This window comes from Balaenoptera acutorostrata, chromosome 14 (genome assembly GCF_949987535.1).
Source record: "Balaenoptera acutorostrata chromosome 14, mBalAcu1.1, whole genome shotgun sequence".
Lineage (NCBI taxonomy): Eukaryota > Metazoa > Chordata > Mammalia > Artiodactyla > Balaenopteridae > Balaenoptera > Balaenoptera acutorostrata.
In genome coordinates, this window is record NC_080077.1 from 39,013,537 (window position 1) to 39,033,297 (window position 19,761).

Below are 19,761 nucleotides of genomic sequence, written 5' to 3' on the forward strand. Positions count from 1 at the left end.
AGGCCTGGATCTCCCAGAAAAAGGCAATTTTTAAATGCAAAATTTAATCATAAAACCATCAAGTTAAAGGGACCTTCAAGAAGTCTATCATTTACTCCACTCTCTCTAGGCATGAAAATTAGAGTCCACCAAAAGACTGAGTTAAAAAGAAATCAAGTTGGAAAAAGAGACATTATACAATCTAAGACAGGATAATTTAAAAGATGAATCTCTGTTGTTTTACTATACTTCTTCAGCAAAAATGGACCTTCTGGTAAATCAGGATATCAAATATTACAATGGTTGTTGAATATTCTTGGGTTTGGGGGATCACCAAAGGAATATAAATAGTTTAAGAATTTTAAATTGCAAGTTCCTGAAGGGCAGTAGTTATCATTTGTGTGTGTCTATGTGTGTGTGTGCATATTTCCATAAGAACAAGGAAAAGTTACCCAACTCTTTAGAGTCTTAAAAAAGTTTACTTTTGAAGTTATAATCATATTATTAACTCTTATCCAAATCTTTTATTGAATTAGAAATTCATAATTTGACCCAAAATTTCTCACATCTGGCTCTTCATGTAAACAATTACATGTCTACCTTATAATTAATGTATACTCCTTACCTGAAATCTTTCTTAATTAAGAAATTTCACAAAGACATACATACTGCATTTTAGCAGACTAGCAGATTCGGGAAAGGACAAATTAAAAGTGTCAAATATTCATCAACAGTCTTTACTGGCACCAAAGGAAAGATGACATTCACTGAGTCTTATATAACATCCACCTGGCTCAAACTAAACTGAGCAAAACAGCCAAAAAAGTAAAAGCTTGGTTGAACACATAATTGACCATAAAAGGTAGCTTTCAGATAAATCTAGATTCAGCGTTGCCTCTCCAGTCGATATGCCCACACTGGCTTACTCGGTACTCCCCTTCCCTAATGTATGGCTCAACCTACCTCCCAGCCTCCTTTGCCTTTCCTCCTGCTGCTCTCCATAACTTCATAGCTGCTATACCACCAGCCCGCTCTCCTTAATATATACCTACTTGGAAACACAATAAAATCATCTAGAGAGTTTTCAAAATGTCCAGATGGCTAGGTTGCTTCCCCGAAGATTCTATTTCCATAGATCAAGGGGATGGCTGTGACCCAGGCCACGGTGCTCCTCAAGGCATGACCCTCAGGTCCACAGCGGCCAGGCTCCAGGCTCGTCTTCCCTTCACAATCACCTCCACTGTCCTCTGGACAACTCAAAATCTATTATGAAGGAAACCTGCTGTTATTTCTAAGTGCTCTTTCTAGCACCTTGCTTTTTAGCTCAGTGGTTCTCAATGAGGGGGCTCTTTTGCAATTTGGCAATGTCTACAGGCATTTTTGCTTGTCACAACTGGGAATGTGCTACTGGCATCTAGTGCGTAGAGACCAGGGATGTTGCTAGGCATCCTGCAATGCACAGAACAGCCTCCACTACAAAGAATCAGCCAAAATGGCAACGTTGCTGAAGTTGAGAAAGTGCTTTGCCTGAAGCCTACCTTTGCTCTTCCTTAGTCACTCGGCTCACATACTCATTGAACAAACATTTCCACTCCTCCCAATTCATCCTCCTCATCCTAGTTGCCTCCTGACTCTCCCTAACCATCCTGGTTAAACCAAACTCTCCCCAAATTATTACAAACATCTACCATCCTCACAACACCCTTGTTCCCTCCTGGCTGTGTTCCTTTTCAGTCCCATATTTCTGATCATCTTTATTAAGGCCAAAATACAGAATGATGGTTCTTCTAACAGCTGGACCTCATTGCCTCTCATCCTTTGAGAAAACTAAACCTTCCATCTAATTTTGTGGCCAATCAGGAGCTTCTACATCACTCCTCTCCAAGATCTAAACTTCTATATCTGTCGTCTCTCCCACCAACCACCTTTCTCCCACCTTTTCTATTATCTCCCTTCTTTTGAACCCATCTCCTTATTCTCCAGTGTTTGCAATGAGATTCCAGTAATAGAACTACCCCTTCCCATTTTGACATCAATCTTTCCCACCCACTCCTACAGCTGGTCAGACATTCTATTCTCATAGCTTAGAGCTCTCACAGACCCTCAGTTTTGTTCAATCTAAGGATGAGGAAACTTCCATTTTCTGCTTTTCCATCGCAACTCTTAGAAAGTTGGGTAATGATGGAGACATATCTGGTTCCCCTACAAATGCACGCCACCCAGTTTCGCTAAGGTCTTTGATGAATTTAGCAAACAATTTAATTTGTTGCTGCTTTGCCTTCACATTCCCCACAGGGCTTGCCCCAAACCTCGCCTTACTCTCACATCACTTTGTTTCTTATTCTACTACGGGGAATCAGGCCATTCACTTTGACAATTAACTTCTAGAGAGACACAAATGCTATCTTATAAGATTAAACTCCCTCCAAAAGTGCTCAAGTCCATCCACAAACTGCACCATCCCTACCCCTTCCATTCCCTGCTTCACCTCCAATTTCTCCCCTACTTGCCAGTGTGTCAGATTCTTCATTGTACCACACATATGCCTTTTCATGCTTACCTTTTTGCTACTATCATTCTTCCTTCTGGGATTCTCTTTCTTCCAGTCTCTAGCTATAGAAATCTTACCGACCTTACACCAGCCCTTCATACCTTGTGAGATCAGCCTATGAGGAGAAAACCTGTAGCTTCCCCCAAATCTCCTCAGTAGTTTATTCTTACTTCTCTTACAGCAGTTATCATTCTGTATTATACTATAGGGATCTACATGACTATCTGTTACTCTCAGCTATCATATCCTTTAATATCTTTGACAAAGGTCTAGTTTGTTTCCACTACCCAAATCCACTTTTTTTTTTAACATCTTTATTGGAGTATAATTGCTTTACAATGTTGTCTTAGTTTCTGCTGTATATCAAAGTGAATCAGCTATATGTATACATATATCCCTTCCCTCTTGCGTCTCCCTCCCACCCTCCCTATCCCACCCCTCTAGGTGATCACGAAGCACCGAGCTGATCTCCCTGTGCTATTCTGCTGCTTCCCACTAGCTATCTATTTTACATTTGGTAGTGTATATATGTTAATGCTACTCTCTCACTTCGTCCCAGCTTCCCCTTCCCACTCCCCCGTGCCCTCAAGTCCATTCTCTACATCTGTGTCTTTATTCCTGTCCTGCCCCTAGGTTTATCAGAACCATTTTTTTTTAGAGTCCATAGATATGTGTTAGCATACAGTATTTGTTTTTCCCTTTCTGACTTACTTCACTCTGTATGACAGATTCTAGGTCCATCCACCTCACTACAAATAACTCAGTTTCATTTATTTTTATGGCTGAGTAATATTCCGTTGTATATATGTGCCACATCTTCTTTACCCATTCATCTGTCGATGGACACTTAGGTTTTTACCATGTCCTGGCTATTGTAAATAGTGCTGCAATGAACATTGTGGTACATGGCTCTTTTTGAATTATGGTTTTCTCAGGGTATATGCCCATTAGTCCAGTAGTGGTATTGCTGGGCCATATGGTAGTTCTATTTTTAGTTTTTTAAAGAACCTTCATAGTGTTCTCCATAGTGGCTGTATTAATTTATATTCCCACCAACAGTGCAAGAGGATTCCCTTTTCTCCACACCCTCTCCAGCATTTGCTGTTTGTAGATTTTTTGATGATGCCCATTCTGACCGGTGTGAGGTGATACCTCATTGTGGTTTTGATTTGCATTTCTCTAATGATTAGTGATGTTGAGCATCCTTTCATGGGTTTGTTGGCAATCTGAATATCTTCTTTGGAGAAATGTCTATTTATGTCTTCCATTCATTTTTGGATTGTGTTGTTTGTTTTTTTTTGATATTGAGCTGCATGAGCTGCTTGTACATTTTGGAGATTAATCCTTTGTCAGTTGCTTCGTTTGCAAATATTTTCTCCCATTCTGAGGGTTGTCTTTTCATCTTTTTTACGGTTTCCTTTGCTGTGCAAAAGCTTTTAAGTTTCATTAGGTCCCAAAATCCACTCTTGGCTTCTCCTACCTTGTATTACAAACACACATATATGTACTTACATATGTGTGTATATATCTTAACTATATATTGTAGTATATATCATATATACATATATGTTTTCAAATGTTCCTGAATTCAAAGTAACTTAATTACTGATAAGCAATCAACTATACTTCAATTAACAAATAAACAAACAAATAAATATTACTACTACAGAAGCTCTTAATGAAATGGTAGATACTCTCCCCCCCACAAAAAAAAAGAAATGAAATTTAAAATTTATCGGGGATTCTTCACCTACGTTTTATGGATTAGGTTGAGAAGTTTGTGAATCTTCTTTAGTTGTACAGGCATTTTTCTGGTGAAAGAGTGCATAGCTTTTAATAGGTTCTCAAAAGAGCTTGTGATACACAAAAAAGGTAAAAACTACCATTCCACAGATCTGAAACATAAAGACAGAATTAACTTCTGTATTTTTAAATTTTCAGAATATCTAAATAATGTCTCAAATTAGATAATATGAATTTAAACTGTATGAATTCACATTTTTAAAAAAATGGGTCATGTTGGCTCAGTTTACATCAACATTTACTTTTTACTAACACTGATCTGATTTGCTGTCAGCATAAATGTGATCTTAACAGCACATAATGAACAGAGAACATTAAAACATTTTAACTACTATCATAGTAAGTAAATTGGATGGCTTAGTAAACTAATAAATAATAAGGATCAGGTTGCAATTTAAAATAATCTTCAATTATTAAAACCACTGGCTATCAGATCAATTTACGATAGAAACACAGCTTGACATTCCAGTTAGATCATGCCCTAATTGCCAAAAGGGTAGAAACAGACACAATTTATTCAGTACATGTCATTATGCTATTCATGTGTGGACGTTTCACAAATCCTACTTGATAAACTGATTTAGTAATTGCTTAATTTCCTCCCATTATTGATTGATTCATTCATTCATTATTTTAAAATGATCATAACTAACACACAGCATTGCAGGTTAGGAATCAACTCCACGTTGATTCCTAGAGTCTTACTGGGTCTTCTCCATCACCCAACACCCCAAGGCAGGGCAATGTGCACACCTGGCTCTCATTACCAGCACATGACTGGTAATGGCCGCCTAAGGGCTGCATTCAAACACATCAGAAAGACTTTCAGAGAGATGTATTTTGTAAAAGAAGATACTGTTGCCGAATTACTTTTCAACCCAAAATGTGACATTCCTCCTATACATTAGTATCACTGCCTCTGTCTATGACTTTGCTAACATTTCTCATCCATCTATTCCCCTTAAAGTTCAATATATAACATTTTTATTCACATTAGGAAAGATTAAATTAAAAGATGGGCCTAACAGCAGCAAACGTGCAACAAAACTATTTTGTGTATAAACTCTGCATCGAATTGCCATATAAATCTCCAAAAAAAAAAAAAAAAGACTCACTAGGGTTCATTTCTCTCAATTTAAGGGAAAAGCTAAGATTTTTGGTCACTCTGGTTCTTAACAAAACCATACAAAGTAGGTGCAATAACAAAGAGATCATTACTACCTCATTCTTGAGAAAACAAAGTGAAAACCAACAGGTTTCCCCTAAGGATTAAAATAAGAGAGGCATATAATTAAAGGTCACCAAACACTGCTGTTACAAAATTTACATTTACTAAACATAAACTGAATTTATGCCATATGCCTGATTTTTAGGGCAGTTTTTTTTTTTAACAAAAGCAAATCTATTCTGAGACAGTCTATAAAATGGTAAACTGGGAAAGCACTGTCCCATAGATCTTAAGAACCTGTGGAACTTCCCAGGAATGTTTTAGATAAAACCAGACGTCTTGAGAAAATTCATTAATGAATTCACAGTTAACTTCACAAACTTCACCAGACTGTCCTTTAAAATATATATCATCTTGGGCTTCCCTGGTGGCACAGTGGTTAAGAATACGCCTGCCAATGCAGGGGACACGGGTTCGAGCCCTGGTCTGGGAAGATCCCACATGCTCGGAGCAACTAAGCCCGTGGGCCACGGCTACTGAAGCCCACGCGCCTAGAGCCTGAGAGCCACAACTACTGAGCCCACATGCCACAACTACTGAAGCCCACACGCCTAGAGCCCGTGCTCCGCAACAAGAGAAGCCACAAAAATGAGAAGCATGCGCACCACACCAAAGAGTAGCCCCCACTCGCATCAACTAGAGAAAAGCCCATGTGCAGCAACGAAGACCCAACACAGCCAAAAATAAAAGCAAATAAATAAATTTATTTAAAAATAAAAATAAAATAAAATATATATCATCTTAAGTAGTGTTACGTGCTTGTGAACTATTAGACATTCAGGAGCCAGACGCTCCCCTTCCCCCCGTCCCCAACTGCTCCCCATCCTGTAGAAGAAAGTTGAAAACCTTTCATACCAGGCTAAAAGAAAAGCAACACTCAGGCTCATAAATGCTATTGAACAGCCATAATATAACTATCATCTTTTGTTTGAATAAAATGGAACTGCATTTTATGAAAGATGGACAAAAATGAAACTCCGTTAATTCCTATTGGTAAGGGTAAGGAATACATAATCCTACACATAGCTCCTATATTTTAGGAAATCACAAGTTATAGATGCACTATCATCAAATCTGTGAGCAAGCTTTATTGAAAAAAAAAAGACCCAGGGCTCTTTATATACCACCTGTGTATTCTCAAATCTACAACAGTTTCCAAATCCTACAGATATGCAGCTCCCTCACTGCTCCCAAAAACCAGAGTTAAACACATCCATAAGACCCTAATCTCATCTCTGTCCCTCAGAATCATCAAACGGAGCAAACAGATAGCACTTGGATACACCATGTCCTGTAGAGTCCATGATCCCTATTTTACAGATTAAGAGAATGAGGTTTGAATCACTGTGTCCCCAGGGATGAATTATGACTTCCTGGAGCAAGCTGTCCCCCACCACTGCAGACTCTGTAACAAAGGAGGTACTCAAGCCAAGGCAGTAGAAAGAGCTCTTCTCCAAGGGCCAAGACCGCAGAAGGCAGCACACCACCAGGCTCTAATGCTCTCTGCTCACTGGGGCCTGTAGAAGTCCTCCCCACATTTTGTTTCTCAGTGGCATCAGATTGTCCTTTATAAAAATGATACTCTGGAAGATTAGCCTTGTAGATCTCCTATGGCTAGAAGAGGGTCATATGAATTCCCTACCACTGAACATTTCAGACATAAAATTGATTGTCCATCATTTGACACACAGCTGTCAGTTAAAGGATTTGAAATACCTCCTTATTCTGTTGTGTAATTAGCACCATACAGATGCACACAAAGACTTCTGTTAGCAGGAGAGATTTGATTCCTCCATTCCAAACCAAGACTCATTTGTTTTCAAAGAATGCAGCATTGTTGGGGTTTTTAAATGCGTTACTGTTTTCGAGTGTATGCATTGATTAGAAAACAAAAGTCAGTATGAGGACTCTTCATCACCCGCCCTGCAAAGGCAAACATTTAGGGTATGATGCTGGAAGACGGAGTTTGGTTTTAGATGTAGGATACAGGCATTGCTCCTCAGCCACTGCTTCTAAAAGAAAGTGCTTCTGGGGTCTTCCCTGGTGGTCCAGTGGCTAAGAATCCGCCTTCCAATGCAGGGGAGACGGGTTCGATCCCTGTTCGAGGAACTAAGATCCCACATGCTGCAGGGCAACTAAGCTCACACACTCTAGAGCCCACGTGCAGCAACTAGAGAGCCCGCGTGCCGCAACGAAGAGCCTGCGTGCCGCAACGAAGACCTGATGCAGCCAAATAACTAACTAAATAAATAAAGATTTAAAAAAAATCAATCTGAAAACAGAATTTCCCTAAAAAAAAAAAAAAAAGAAAGAAAATGCTTCTGCAGACGTCCTCTCCTAGGTGTTCTGAAGTTCCAAACATCCTTGGAACCTGCAACATGTCACCCTCTTTGCAACATCAGCAATTGGACTTGACTCAATTTCAAAGTTGAGGGTTGTGATTTTAGTGGCCAAAACATAACTGCAAGAAACTCAAGTAAAACATATTAAAAAAAAAAATGGTTGGGCTTCCCTGGTGGCACAGTGGTTGAGAGTCTGCCTGGCAATGCAGGGGACACGGGTTCGAGCCCTGGTCTGGGAGGATCCCACATGCCGCAGAGCAACTGGGACCGTGAGCCACAATTGCTGAGCCTGCGCGTCTGGAGCCTGTGCTCCACAACAGGAGAGGCCGCGATAGTGAGAGGTCCGCGCACCGCGATGAAGAGTGGCCCCCACTTGCCGCAACTAGAGAAAGCCCTCGCACAGAAACGAAGACCCAACACAGCCATAAATAAATAAAAATAAAATTAAAAATTAAAAAAAAAGGTCAAGTATTTGAAAACAAGCTTCCCTTCATTTACTTTAATTACGTAATAATAATACTTGATATTCTTTTTTTAATACTTGATATTCTTAAACATCTTTATGTATTATTATTTGTTAGATACCTGTTTAATAAGTTGAGTTTCCATATTGAATTTTTAGTCATTAAGTATTGTTTAGATAATAATTTAATATTATTAACTTTTAGACTGCATCATGAGCCTAGAGTAATATTTCACTGAAAACTACTCCTGCAAATACTAGTTCCATGCAAGGTTAATAGGGGATATCAGAAAAGAGGTTCCTTGGTTTGTTGCAAACACTTTCTAAGTATCTGCAGACTTAAAGGGAATTAAGCAGGGGTTTCTTTAGTGCAGGACTTCTAGGAGCTGCAGATACACTATCATGTATCATGCCCCTTGGGGGCGGGAGAGAGGATAATAACGACAGTGCCCCACCCCACAACATAGTTAACCTCACAGCTCATGTTCGGGGGGAGCGTTATGCAGGACTAGCACCCGTGGAATGCTGCCTGACCAAGCAGAATGCTGACTGCTTTGTGAAATCTAAGTTTAATTCTTAAAGAACACTTAAAGTGGGTACATCACACACATAAGCATATTGTTTATCTATTTCAAACCATTTGCACCTACTTTGTAATCCTTATTCATATACCGTCCCCCTCGCAAAATGATGGATAGGTGAAGAAAAAAATGTTTCTACAAAGAAACTAGTTTTTGCAACTAGGGCCACTGGTCAAATGATATATAGGCGTCCCCGCAACCACTCCCAGTCTCACTAGATGAACAGTTCTTAAAGATTAAACTAGTAATAATTACAGAGATTTTTCTAGGTATCAGAAGTAACACAGCAATGAAGCCTCACATTTGTGAAGCTCTTTCATGTAAACTTTAAGCACATTTTCTCAGATGCTCCTAAGCATTCTGTAGGGTAAATGGGTCAGGAATTATTTGCCCCACTTTTCAAATGAGTAAACAGCACCCAGGAATGTAAATGGCTTGAGCAAAGTCACAGTTATTTAGTTGTCCCGTATGGAAGCGCTAGACAGGGTAGAAAAAATATGCCTTCTCACTTAGTCCAGTGCTTCTTCAGCATATTCCCTCAGATCTCTCTCTCTCCCAGGGCTGTGTTTTGCACAGCGAGAAGCTATTCCAGAAATTCAGACTGAGGGGCTAGGCTAGCAAAGAGAAGCAGTTGAAGGGACCAATTCCACTCCAGCATTACCAGGCATAGAGGGTATAGACTAGAGGCACTGAATCGCTTTCAGATTTTTCTCTCTATTCATTGCAAAGACACAAATGCTGTGAAAAGACCTTCCATTTCCCTTACTTAAACTTCTGAATAGGACTAAGCTGGAAGTCAGAAATAGGCACACTTGGTCCTGAAGAGAAGTTTTCTTTCACATCAGTAACAGGCGAAAGGAAGAAATGAGCTAATTATCTAGTTGGGTTGAAGAATTTCAAACACAGGTTCACACACTCCTGCAACAACGTTAAGTGAAGGCCTAATTTCTAGACCAGTAGTTCTCAAAGTTCGACCTGCAGCATCAGTGTCACCTGGGAACTCATCAGAAATGCAAATTTAAGGTCTCTGTCCTACTGAATCAGAAACACTGGGGTGGGGCCTATTGATTTGTATGGGAAAAGCCCTACAGGTGATTGACACAGACTGCAGTTCCAGAATTTTCTAGGATGTTCAATGCAATGCATATTTTAAATAACCTATCACTTGAAGTTATTTCCAACAACAATAATTTTAACTAATATCCTCACCAATAGTGGAATAGGTGGACTTAGGATTTGGGACATGTTAAAAAAAATAGAAACAACAGGCAAATAACATTACTCTGCATTAGCCATTCATCAGGGTCTGGCTTCAAAAAGAACCGGAATGTGAGAAAAATAAATACATTTTTTCTTCCTATGGAATCTTCTTTAAACATACCTATCAAAGTGTCCGAGTCCCTGTTGGCCAGAAATGCAGAGCAGCTGTTAACTTTTTTTTCTCCCCTTGAACAATGACAGAAATACAGCCTTACTATGAGGGGTTATTTCTCTAGGGTACAACTACAAGTGTGCTTTGCAGTGTTAGGGCACATTTGAAATTTTGTGGGAACAGCCAGGGACACCAACTCTGGGGCACCCTCTCCTTTGATTCTCTAGTCCACACACTGGCAGTTCAAAGATGGTAAACCCCAAGTCCCCGTGGGCCAGCCAGGTGTGGATAGGGGCCTGGCATCAAGCCTTCTCTCTGTGCCTGCTTAGTCTTGTGTTGATTACTGTGTTGACCGGGAATCAATAGGTAGATGATACTGCCTTTGTTAGTTAAACAAATGTAAGCTACTGCTACTGTTTCACGTTCCATGGCGAACATGGATGCAATGGACGCAATGGACGCAGTGATAAAACCTCCATCAGGCTTAAAGTCAAGGTAAACTTGAGTTTGAATCTAAGCTCTACCACTTACTAAGGGGGTGACTTAAGTAAGTTGCTTGAACTTCCACAACCTGTTTCCTCCTCTGTAAAATGGGGATATTAATATCTATTACCTACTTCATAGGATTATTGGAAAGGAATCAGTGAAAAAAACACACGTTTAGACGTTTAGCATTTAGCCAGAAATAGCTTCCAATAAATACTAACGTTTTCATTATTTTTAAAGTATTTTACAAAGTTGGATTTTGAAAGTATAACAAATTATAAAGACGAACGTTTTTTCAAAGTGCACATAAAAATCAGTTTATTTGTAAACTTTTCAAAAAGAGTTTTCATAGGGATCAAAATTTGCACGTAGGATCCAAAATAACTTAAAAGGCAAAAGTTATTAGCATTAGAAGTCACTCTATTCCTATTCCAGGCTAAAAAAAAAAGACAGTCTATAGCTTGCATTAGATTAAATGTTATGACCACTTCTATCAGACACGATACTCATTTTAGACTTTAAGCAAAAAAAAAAAAAAGGAAAACTGATTTCAGGAAGATGAAGCAACTACATCCTTTAAATAGTAAGAGCTTTCAAATCTAAACACACCTGAGATATTAAAAGAAGAGAAAACCAGTTTATAAATTTTATTTCCCACCTTAATCTGCAAAAACAAAATGATATAATTTTATCTTGTGCTTTCATGATTTTTAAATGTTCTTCAATTTCCTAGGGTTGGTACAAATGTTTCATACACTTCTATTTCCACTCAATAGAAATGATGTAGGTATAAATACAGTACTTAATTCTATTGTTGTTATCGAGAAAAAAAAAACCCCTAAATACATCATATCCTGATGGTCTATATATTTCATTATATTTAAAATACACAATAGTCAAGGGGAAAAAAGGGACCAAAATTAGAAGAGTTCATTTTACAGGTGAAATAATAGAAGTGAAATAATTCTGTGTATGTTTGGTTTCTGATATTTGTGTGCTATAAGGCATGGAAATAGGGAAGCAATTATCAGCAATATTGGTTTCAAACCTATTTTTGGAAAAACTAAACTGAGTTGCTTGAAATTCTACTAACTAACTGAAACAAATCCCTTGAAATTTTAGTGAAACCCACAGATAATGGAGGGCTGACTCTCATTTTATATGAGGGACTTGAGGATCAAAGGCAAGATCCACGGAGGGGCAGGGTCCTGGAACCAATCCCCTGCAAACACCAAGGGACAACTGTATAGACAAATATCTAATGACATCATAATTTTAATATTTTTATTTCCAGTATAAACGCAGAAATATTAAAACGTGTTTCTGTCTCAGATTTTATTTTTGTCAAGTACACACATGCACAGGAAAGAAACAGACCAAGAAATAAAGACCTCCTATTTTAAGGAGTCCCTGGCTGCCATTCTGAAATTCTTGACTGGGCAAGTAGAGAATCTGACCCCAAAGTAAAGCAGCATCAGAGGGAAAAGCTGGTGGCAATGCCCATTTGCATATCTGGGCCATTGTCCACATATGCGCCCCAAGCCAGAGATGACTCTGGCATTCTGCACAGGGGATGGTACCCATTCAAGCCTTTATTTGAGAAAGAAGGGGAAACAGTGTTCTACGAAACTTTGGGTGTATGAAAAAAGAAGCTGCCCTTGGTCTGTGAACCAAGAAACAAAGCTGGGCACTGGAAGAAGTTTCTACATCTTTTTTTGGTCAACATTAGAGCCGAGCAGTGCTGAATTATAATGAAAGAGTAAATTAAAGACAAAAACATGCATGATAATATTGGGGTGCAAAAACAGAAAACATTTAAAAGGAAGAAAGTAATCATTATTTTACAATGTAGCAAACTCTTAGCCTATTTTTCCATCATAAGTTTCTGAAATATTATGTGGAAATTGTTAGTCTTCTCCATGAATCAGATTGATTAATGACCTCAAGATTTTATTACCAATGGCATTTGACTCTAAAATTTTAAATTCTCTGAGAGGGAGGGTTGTGAGAGATAACGTTCTACACTTCTGGGGAACTTTCAAACTTGTCAAAAGTACCCTAGGAAAATCATAAGATTCTACCGGCACTCTTCAAGCCACTTCGTGTCAATGCTCTATTCTGTTTTAAGTAACCAAAGACCTTATAACTCTGAACACTGCATAAAATCACGATCGACACCACTGAAACACTCCATAATTACAATAAAATAGTTTTTTCTTAGTCCACGTATACACTCATGGCCTTCTCAAGTAAATTTGTACCTCCAAAAATGCTTAGAAACTATGCAGTAGAAAACAACTGATCATTCTTAATTGTTTCAAATGAGCTTCTCCAGGCAGCTGCACATGTGTACTAACCTAATTGTTAGTTGCACCTGCTCCAAGTTAGCAATACTTCATAGAACACATGGGAAGACTGGCATTTTCAAGTGTTAATCTGTTCAATGTAAATCTCCAGTTTCTTTCAACTGTTTATGATACATATGCTTTGTGCCATATAGGAGTCTAGTGTACAAAAATGTGGGCGATTTCTAATTTCTTTACTTGAAAACAAAGCTGTCTTTTCAAACTAAAATAAATTATGCTCTTCCATATTATGGCTGATTTTTCACTGAGAAATATCTGAGATATTTGAGCATTTTTTTCAACATTAATATAAAGTACTCTTTGATTCAACCAAACATCGAAGAAAAAAAACAGCAAAAACTCTTTCACAAACTGCTGAAAGTTGTAAATAAGAAGTTAAATTGTTCTTGTCCTGTACCACCATATCCACCACTGCAAATGCAGTGATGCCTTTTGAGACTAACATCTTCAGTTTCTGAGCATTAAGAACAGCAATGATAAAAATAAAATGACATTCTTCAGATTATGAGCTTAGATGCTGGATTCTGCACATGCAGCAAATCTGTTTCCAGAGATCACACCGCTTTTTCATAGGAATCACCCTAAAATCTGAAGTTGGAGTAACCATTCAGCTCAAAGATTTTAATGTATGATATATAGAGACAGATACTTTTTCATAAAATGGATAGATACTTTTTCATATAAATGGAAGTTTTATATTAAATCTCTACAGTATGAAATTCTAATTTTTTGTCTTATAAACTGATTTTTAAAAGAATGTATGTTTATCCACACTTGTCTGTCAAACATCAAATTAAATGCACATTTAACATAATTAAAAGCAAAGATACAGAATCCTGACAAGTAAATTTCTCTGGAGCCTTTGTCTGTCCTTCACGTGTTAAAGGATCAAAACACTGTGTCTGCTGATAATATACTGATGAATGTAGCATCGCCACAATACTAAAGCTACCTCATCTCCTTCTAAGGTTAGCTGCAAGTTTACACAGACATAAATATTGCTTTAAGTCTAGTTAAAATACAAACACTCTACTTACAAAATTGGAGTCAAATGTTTCTAGAGACTTAATAGTTACTTAACAAAGAAACTTAATAAAGTTTCTATCTTAGACAATTTTGGCTTCAATTAATTTTAATAAATCTAAGATTTTCTGTCCAGCTGCAAAAAAATACCCAAATGTTACGAGAACGCACACTAAACACTACAGAAGTAAACAAAACTAGGCGAACTTTTGTGTCAATCAATGGTACATTCTGGAAACCTGGCTACTTATAAAACAAACTTTACTCATAATAGCTCAAAGATACATAAAGTTTTCAAAGATCTATCAAGAACAAAGGAAAACATAAACACCCACCTATTGTGGGTATGTGCGCGCGCACGCACGCGCGCACACGTACAGTGCTTTGCAACTAGTTGCAAAATAATTATTTTATTTAAAATTAAATACTATACTTCTAAGAAACAACAATTAACAGGAATCTCTGGAGTCCTTTAAATGTGATCATTTCACCCTATCAAAACAATTGTTCTTCGTCCTTTGTTTTTTCTTCTGCATCTACATTAACATGGCTGCTAATTATATTAGCCTGGTGGTACCTAAAGTCTGAATGGGAAAAATCAGATGATTCTTATAGAGCCTAAAATACCTCTTAGGATTCAAATGTATACTTGCTTAGATTGAGCACTTCTATATTACTGCTACTTCTATTTTGTTAGAGAACTTAGCTTTGATTCAGAATTTCTGTTTCATAAGTGATATAACACCTCTCCAACACACCACTGCATATATGCATGCACACAAACACACACACACACACCTTTAGCCGTATTATGCTACTTTGTATATTAAGCTTCCCATTTGTATATTTATGTTTTCCTAAAACTGTTTAAGTTCTTGAGTTTGTATTCTTCACCCAAAATGCCATATAGATCTAATGCCTACATCTACCACAATAAAGCCCTACTATGTTAAAAGATTAAAAGCTAAATCACATTTTTAAGATTCAAAATTGAAAAAAGCATAAGAGTGCTCTTACCCACCCATTCGCACAGCTTTATGCTTTTACACAGTGAATCAGCAAATGTATTCTTTTCTGAATCATATATGAACATAAGAATGTTTTGAAAATGTTTATACAGTTTGGCACACCTGGCCTTACTGGTGGTTTTCCAAAGTAAACTCGTTGTTCTGATCAGCTTTATCATTAAGAGTGAAAAAAAACTTTATTGCAGAACTTAACTGAATATGTTGTACAGAAAAATAAACTGTTTTACATGTCACTGAGAAAATGTTACATTCTTAAAATTATATTTATAGTTCTACCTTCTTTTTCTTACAACCAAGTGCAGAAGTAATTCACAGATCAAGATATACATTATCAGATAACTTTCCTGGGAAAGAAAAACATCCTTGAGACAATATACAACTAAAAGCACTGCTTCAGCTAAATATTAAAGAAAACAACAACAACCGTTCGTGGGCTTCATGACAACTGATAAACAATGAAGAACACTTATCAGTTTAAATAGCAAATTCTTGCTCTTTCGATTACTGATTGGGCCCTTAGATATTGTCTCCAGTCTTGTCCTTTCAGCCTTTATGAAACAATTGTTGGAAATGTGGGTGGTTATCCAGATTAATTTATACTTTCCAAGGAAAGGTGTTTGATAACAGGAGTGAGCAAGTACCTCCTACCTCAAATTAACCACTTAAAGTGGTCTATTTTTCACCTCTAAACTATCCTCAGCCCCTCCTTCTATTGCCCTTAGGGAATTTAAATTCAGAGACGTGACGTTTTCCATTATTGGCTCCTTGCCTCTTTGCAACTGTACAACATTCCTCAAAAAGTACATATAATTCTCCATCCCACGGGATCAGACAACAGTATCTTATTTCAGGAGCAATTACATAGATAATGTAAGATATAATATTTTTCCTTAGAATTGTTTGTAATAATTGTGATTTCAAGGCTACTGGTTCAGTCTATGGCAATGCTGTCGCTGAGTTCATCTAAGTATTTCTCTTCAATCTACATACTTTTAAAACTCAATGTGTCCTGTACATCAGACTGCTGTAAGGATACCATTTGCACTACACAGTGGTTTGTTAGAGCATTATACTTATAAGACAATATATTCCTTGAAAAATAATACACGTCAACGAAGAAACAAAGATACTGCAAAAATTACTACATAGAAGAAAAGTCAAAAATTCCGTTATTTCTCTTGTTTTAACACCTGTATAGTAAATCACATGTGACCACCACGTTGTTACATTAATAGGAACACAAAGCATAAAAGAACAAGAGCTACCTCTTGCTTTGCTTAAAGAAATTAAAGACAAGTTTAACCCGCACCTGCCAAACTGTCTTCAGAGGGAAAGAAATAGGTGGGGGCGGAAAGCCTCACCTGTCCTGTACCCCACAGTGCGTCTCCCTGAAAGCATTTTAAATATAGGCAATATAACTGTCACCTTTTCTTTTCTTTTTTCTTCCGTTCTAATCAATGCCAGACCTTTTACTGCACTCCCCTGCCCACTATCTCAAAGGCACGTTACAGAATAAGAGGACCCAAGTGTCACTTACCAGTTGCATGCCACAGATAAAGATAAGCGTGCACCTGCCACTGCAATAACCCATGGTTTCCGAGACCCCTGCCACAGCCAAACTGTCCCACGTCGGCCACCGTCGAGCCCCCACTTTATCCAATCAGATCGCGGGGAAGGACAGGCAAACCTGCCGAGGGCTCGGGGGCTCCGGGCTGCAGCTGCCAGCGTCCTGGGAAGTGACAGGCATTAGGACCTGCTAGCGCGGTGGCGGTGGCGGCGGCAGCTCCAGCCGCGCCCGCCACACATACCTTCACTCGCTCGGTGCACACGCCGCGCCGCGGGCAGCGTCGCCCGCGGAGACGCACCCGGGGCCCGCAGGGGCAGCAGCGGCAGCCTCGCAGCGCCGCCGCGCCCTCGGGCATCTGGCCTCGAAGTTTCGCCCCCGCCGCTCCCCGCGCCGCCTCGCCCCACGCCCCCCAGCGCGGCCGCCGCCCGACGCGCGCTCGCCCGGCGCTCTCCGCGCGCCGGCTCCGGGGGCGGCAGAAGCGCGCGCGGAGCGCTGCCCGCCTCCCTGCGCCGCCCGCGGCTCCTCTGCACCCCGCGCTGCGGGGCCCAGCGGGCGGGGGCGGGGCGCGGGCCGGGCGGGGGCGTCCGGGCTCCGCGGTCCCGGGAGGCGGCGGACGAGGCTGCTGCGCGCAGGGCTGCCGGGTCCGCGCCGCGTCCTGCAGCGACGCTGCCCCTCCCCTCGCCCAGATGTGTTAATCCTCCTACAACAAATCCTTCAACCTGCTCCCCGCCGCCCCCTCCCAAAGAGTCAACTTCCTCCAGCCCTGCCGGGGCTGCAGCCGAGGGGGCTGTTGGCGGCGGTGTCCAGGCGGGAAGGAGCGACGCAGGAGCGGCGGCTGCGGCGGTGGGGACACTGGGGCCCGCGGGCTGAAGAGTCCGGGCGGCGTGTCCGTAGCTTGCTGGGCTTGTGTGGGTCCTGCTCCCGCAGCCGAGCCCGGAGCACTATGCGCGACCGAGCCGCTTGTGTGCCTGTGTGTGTTTGGGGGAAAAGGGACGAAGAGGAGGGTAAGGGAAGGAGGATGGTTGATGAAATAGGAGTGCAGCCCTGGCATCCCGACCGGCCGGAAGCCCGCGTGGCAGACTGGTCGGAGGAGAAGGGACGCAGCGGTTACCGACGCACTGCCAGCCGCCCGGCACCCGGCTCCCAAGGATGTGCAAGGGCCGGAGCGTAGAGAGTTACGGAACAGACCCTGCTCCGGAAAAGGGGCCGGGTTGCTGCTGGAGTTGGTGGGAAAATTGGGAACTGGGGGAAGTAGGGACGCAATGAGTTGCCGTTGCTGCTTCAAACTGTTTGTTTTCACTCAAGAAATGAAAGGATCAGAGACAATTTCAAAACCGAAGTACTTTAGCCTCAGGGGCCGTCCGGGCTGGATGTGGATTCCTGGAGGTGGATGCTGCAGCCCTCGCTCTGGAACGCCAGCCAGAAGCTGTGCCTCGGCTCCTGTAACCTGCGGAGACACGCGCTTCGGAGCCCGTTGCTGCCACCTGCGGGTGGAAAGCTGAAGAGCGAAGCAGTCTGGTCCAGGTTGCGTCCCCTGGGGTTTGCGTGTCGGGATCCAAGGGTCAGTGTTTTCTTTATAGACCTGAGCCTCTTGTCAAAGCATTCCTAACTCTCCCAGGAAGTGAAGGTGTGGTGTAGAGATCCGCTGAGGTACTGAGTCGTTGGTATGAAGGGGCAAGATTGGTAAGAAAAGAGAACGGTTAAGGAAACTAGCAAGTATCTTCCCACACCCCCCGAAGAGATTAAGACTGTTGAAAACACATCAAGCAAAGAGCTTTCCCTAGCAAATGGGATTTGGCCCTACTGAGAAAATGGTATTTGTGTAGGATAATATTATGCTGGGAACCACAAATACGGACCCCAAATGATTGCTTCCTTTGAAAAAATAATGACGTATCAGAATGACTAAATATAAAGAAATTGAATAGGGCATAGGGACCCTAGTCTTCAGAAGTGTGGGACTGAATTTTCAGAAATGATTTGTCAACTGTAGACAGCAGAAAAGAGATTTGACTTGTTAAATTTGTAGAATGTGGATATTTTGTTACTATAATGAGAATGCCTGACTTTAATCGCCCCACTTGTAAATGGACTTTTCTCTGAAAAGTGTCTTTCGAAGTTTAATGAAATTATGAGAGCCCAATATGTGCTCTTACCCACTGAAGGGCCTAACAAGTAATAACTGCTCCACAACACTTGGTGAAACTGAAGCCAGAGGTATCTGGTGGCAAGTGTTTCTTTTCGTTGTTACTCTGTTTTTTTATTTATTTATTTATTTATTTATTTATTTATTTATGGCTGTGTTGGGTCTTCGTTTCTGTGCGAGGGCTTTCTCCAGTTGCAGCGAGCGGGGGTCACTCTTCATCGCCGTGCGGGCCTCTCAGTATCACGGCCTCTCTTGTTGCGGAGCACAGGCTCCAGACGCGCAGGCTCAGTAATTGTGGCTCACGGGCCTAGTTGCTCCGCGGCATGTGGGATCTTCCCAGACCAGGGCTCGAACCCGTGTCCCCTGCATTGGCAGGCAGATTCTCAACCACTGCGCCACCAGGGAAGCCCTGTTACTCTGTTTTTACACACAGGTTAGCTGTCCAGTAGCTGCTGGGGGTGTAGGTATTTTGTATTGCCAAGCAAAAAGAAAGCTGTAAGTTAATGCTTTCTAATGCTTAAAGAAGCTGTTGCCATATTATGAAAAGCATTCTGTTCCCTTTTAAAATTCATAATTGCAACAGTGCATTTCTGTGGACTCATCTATAATCCTGCAGTGGTTTCCCTGCAACCAGCAACAGCCTGAGTGGCCTTTAGGCTGCACAGGTAAAAGGATAACATGACGCTGTCTGTAGCCGACTCTCAGTGCCCCACGCATAGTCCCTGGATTCTTGCCCTTTAGAACATGCCCATCTTCTTTCTGCAAGCACCTGGGACTGTTACAGGCTTTTTCTGCCCACAGGAGGTGCTTGACTGGGAGTAAAGGT

The 19,761-nt window shown here is 40.7% G+C and overlaps 1 protein-coding gene across 4 annotated transcripts in view; it reads right to left on the minus strand.

Annotated features, from left to right (window-relative positions):
• NKAIN2 (sodium/potassium transporting ATPase interacting 2) overlaps nt 1–17,091 on the minus strand; it is a 994,258-nt gene extending 977,167 nt beyond the window's left edge. For 3 of the 4 annotated variants that reach the window (XR_009005207.1, XM_057527951.1, XM_057527952.1), the window contains exon 1: nt 16,760–16,780. Coding sequence is in view for 2 of the 4 variants with exons in the window: in XM_057527951.1 (XP_057383934.1) it covers nt 16,760–16,768 (9 nt within the window). In the remaining 2 variants the exon portion in view is untranslated. Of the gene's footprint in view, nt 1–16,759 lie in introns of all 4 variants that reach the window. The other variant, XR_451808.2, reaches the window with a different exon arrangement.
• Between the last annotated feature and the right edge of the window lie 2,670 nt (nt 17,092–19,761).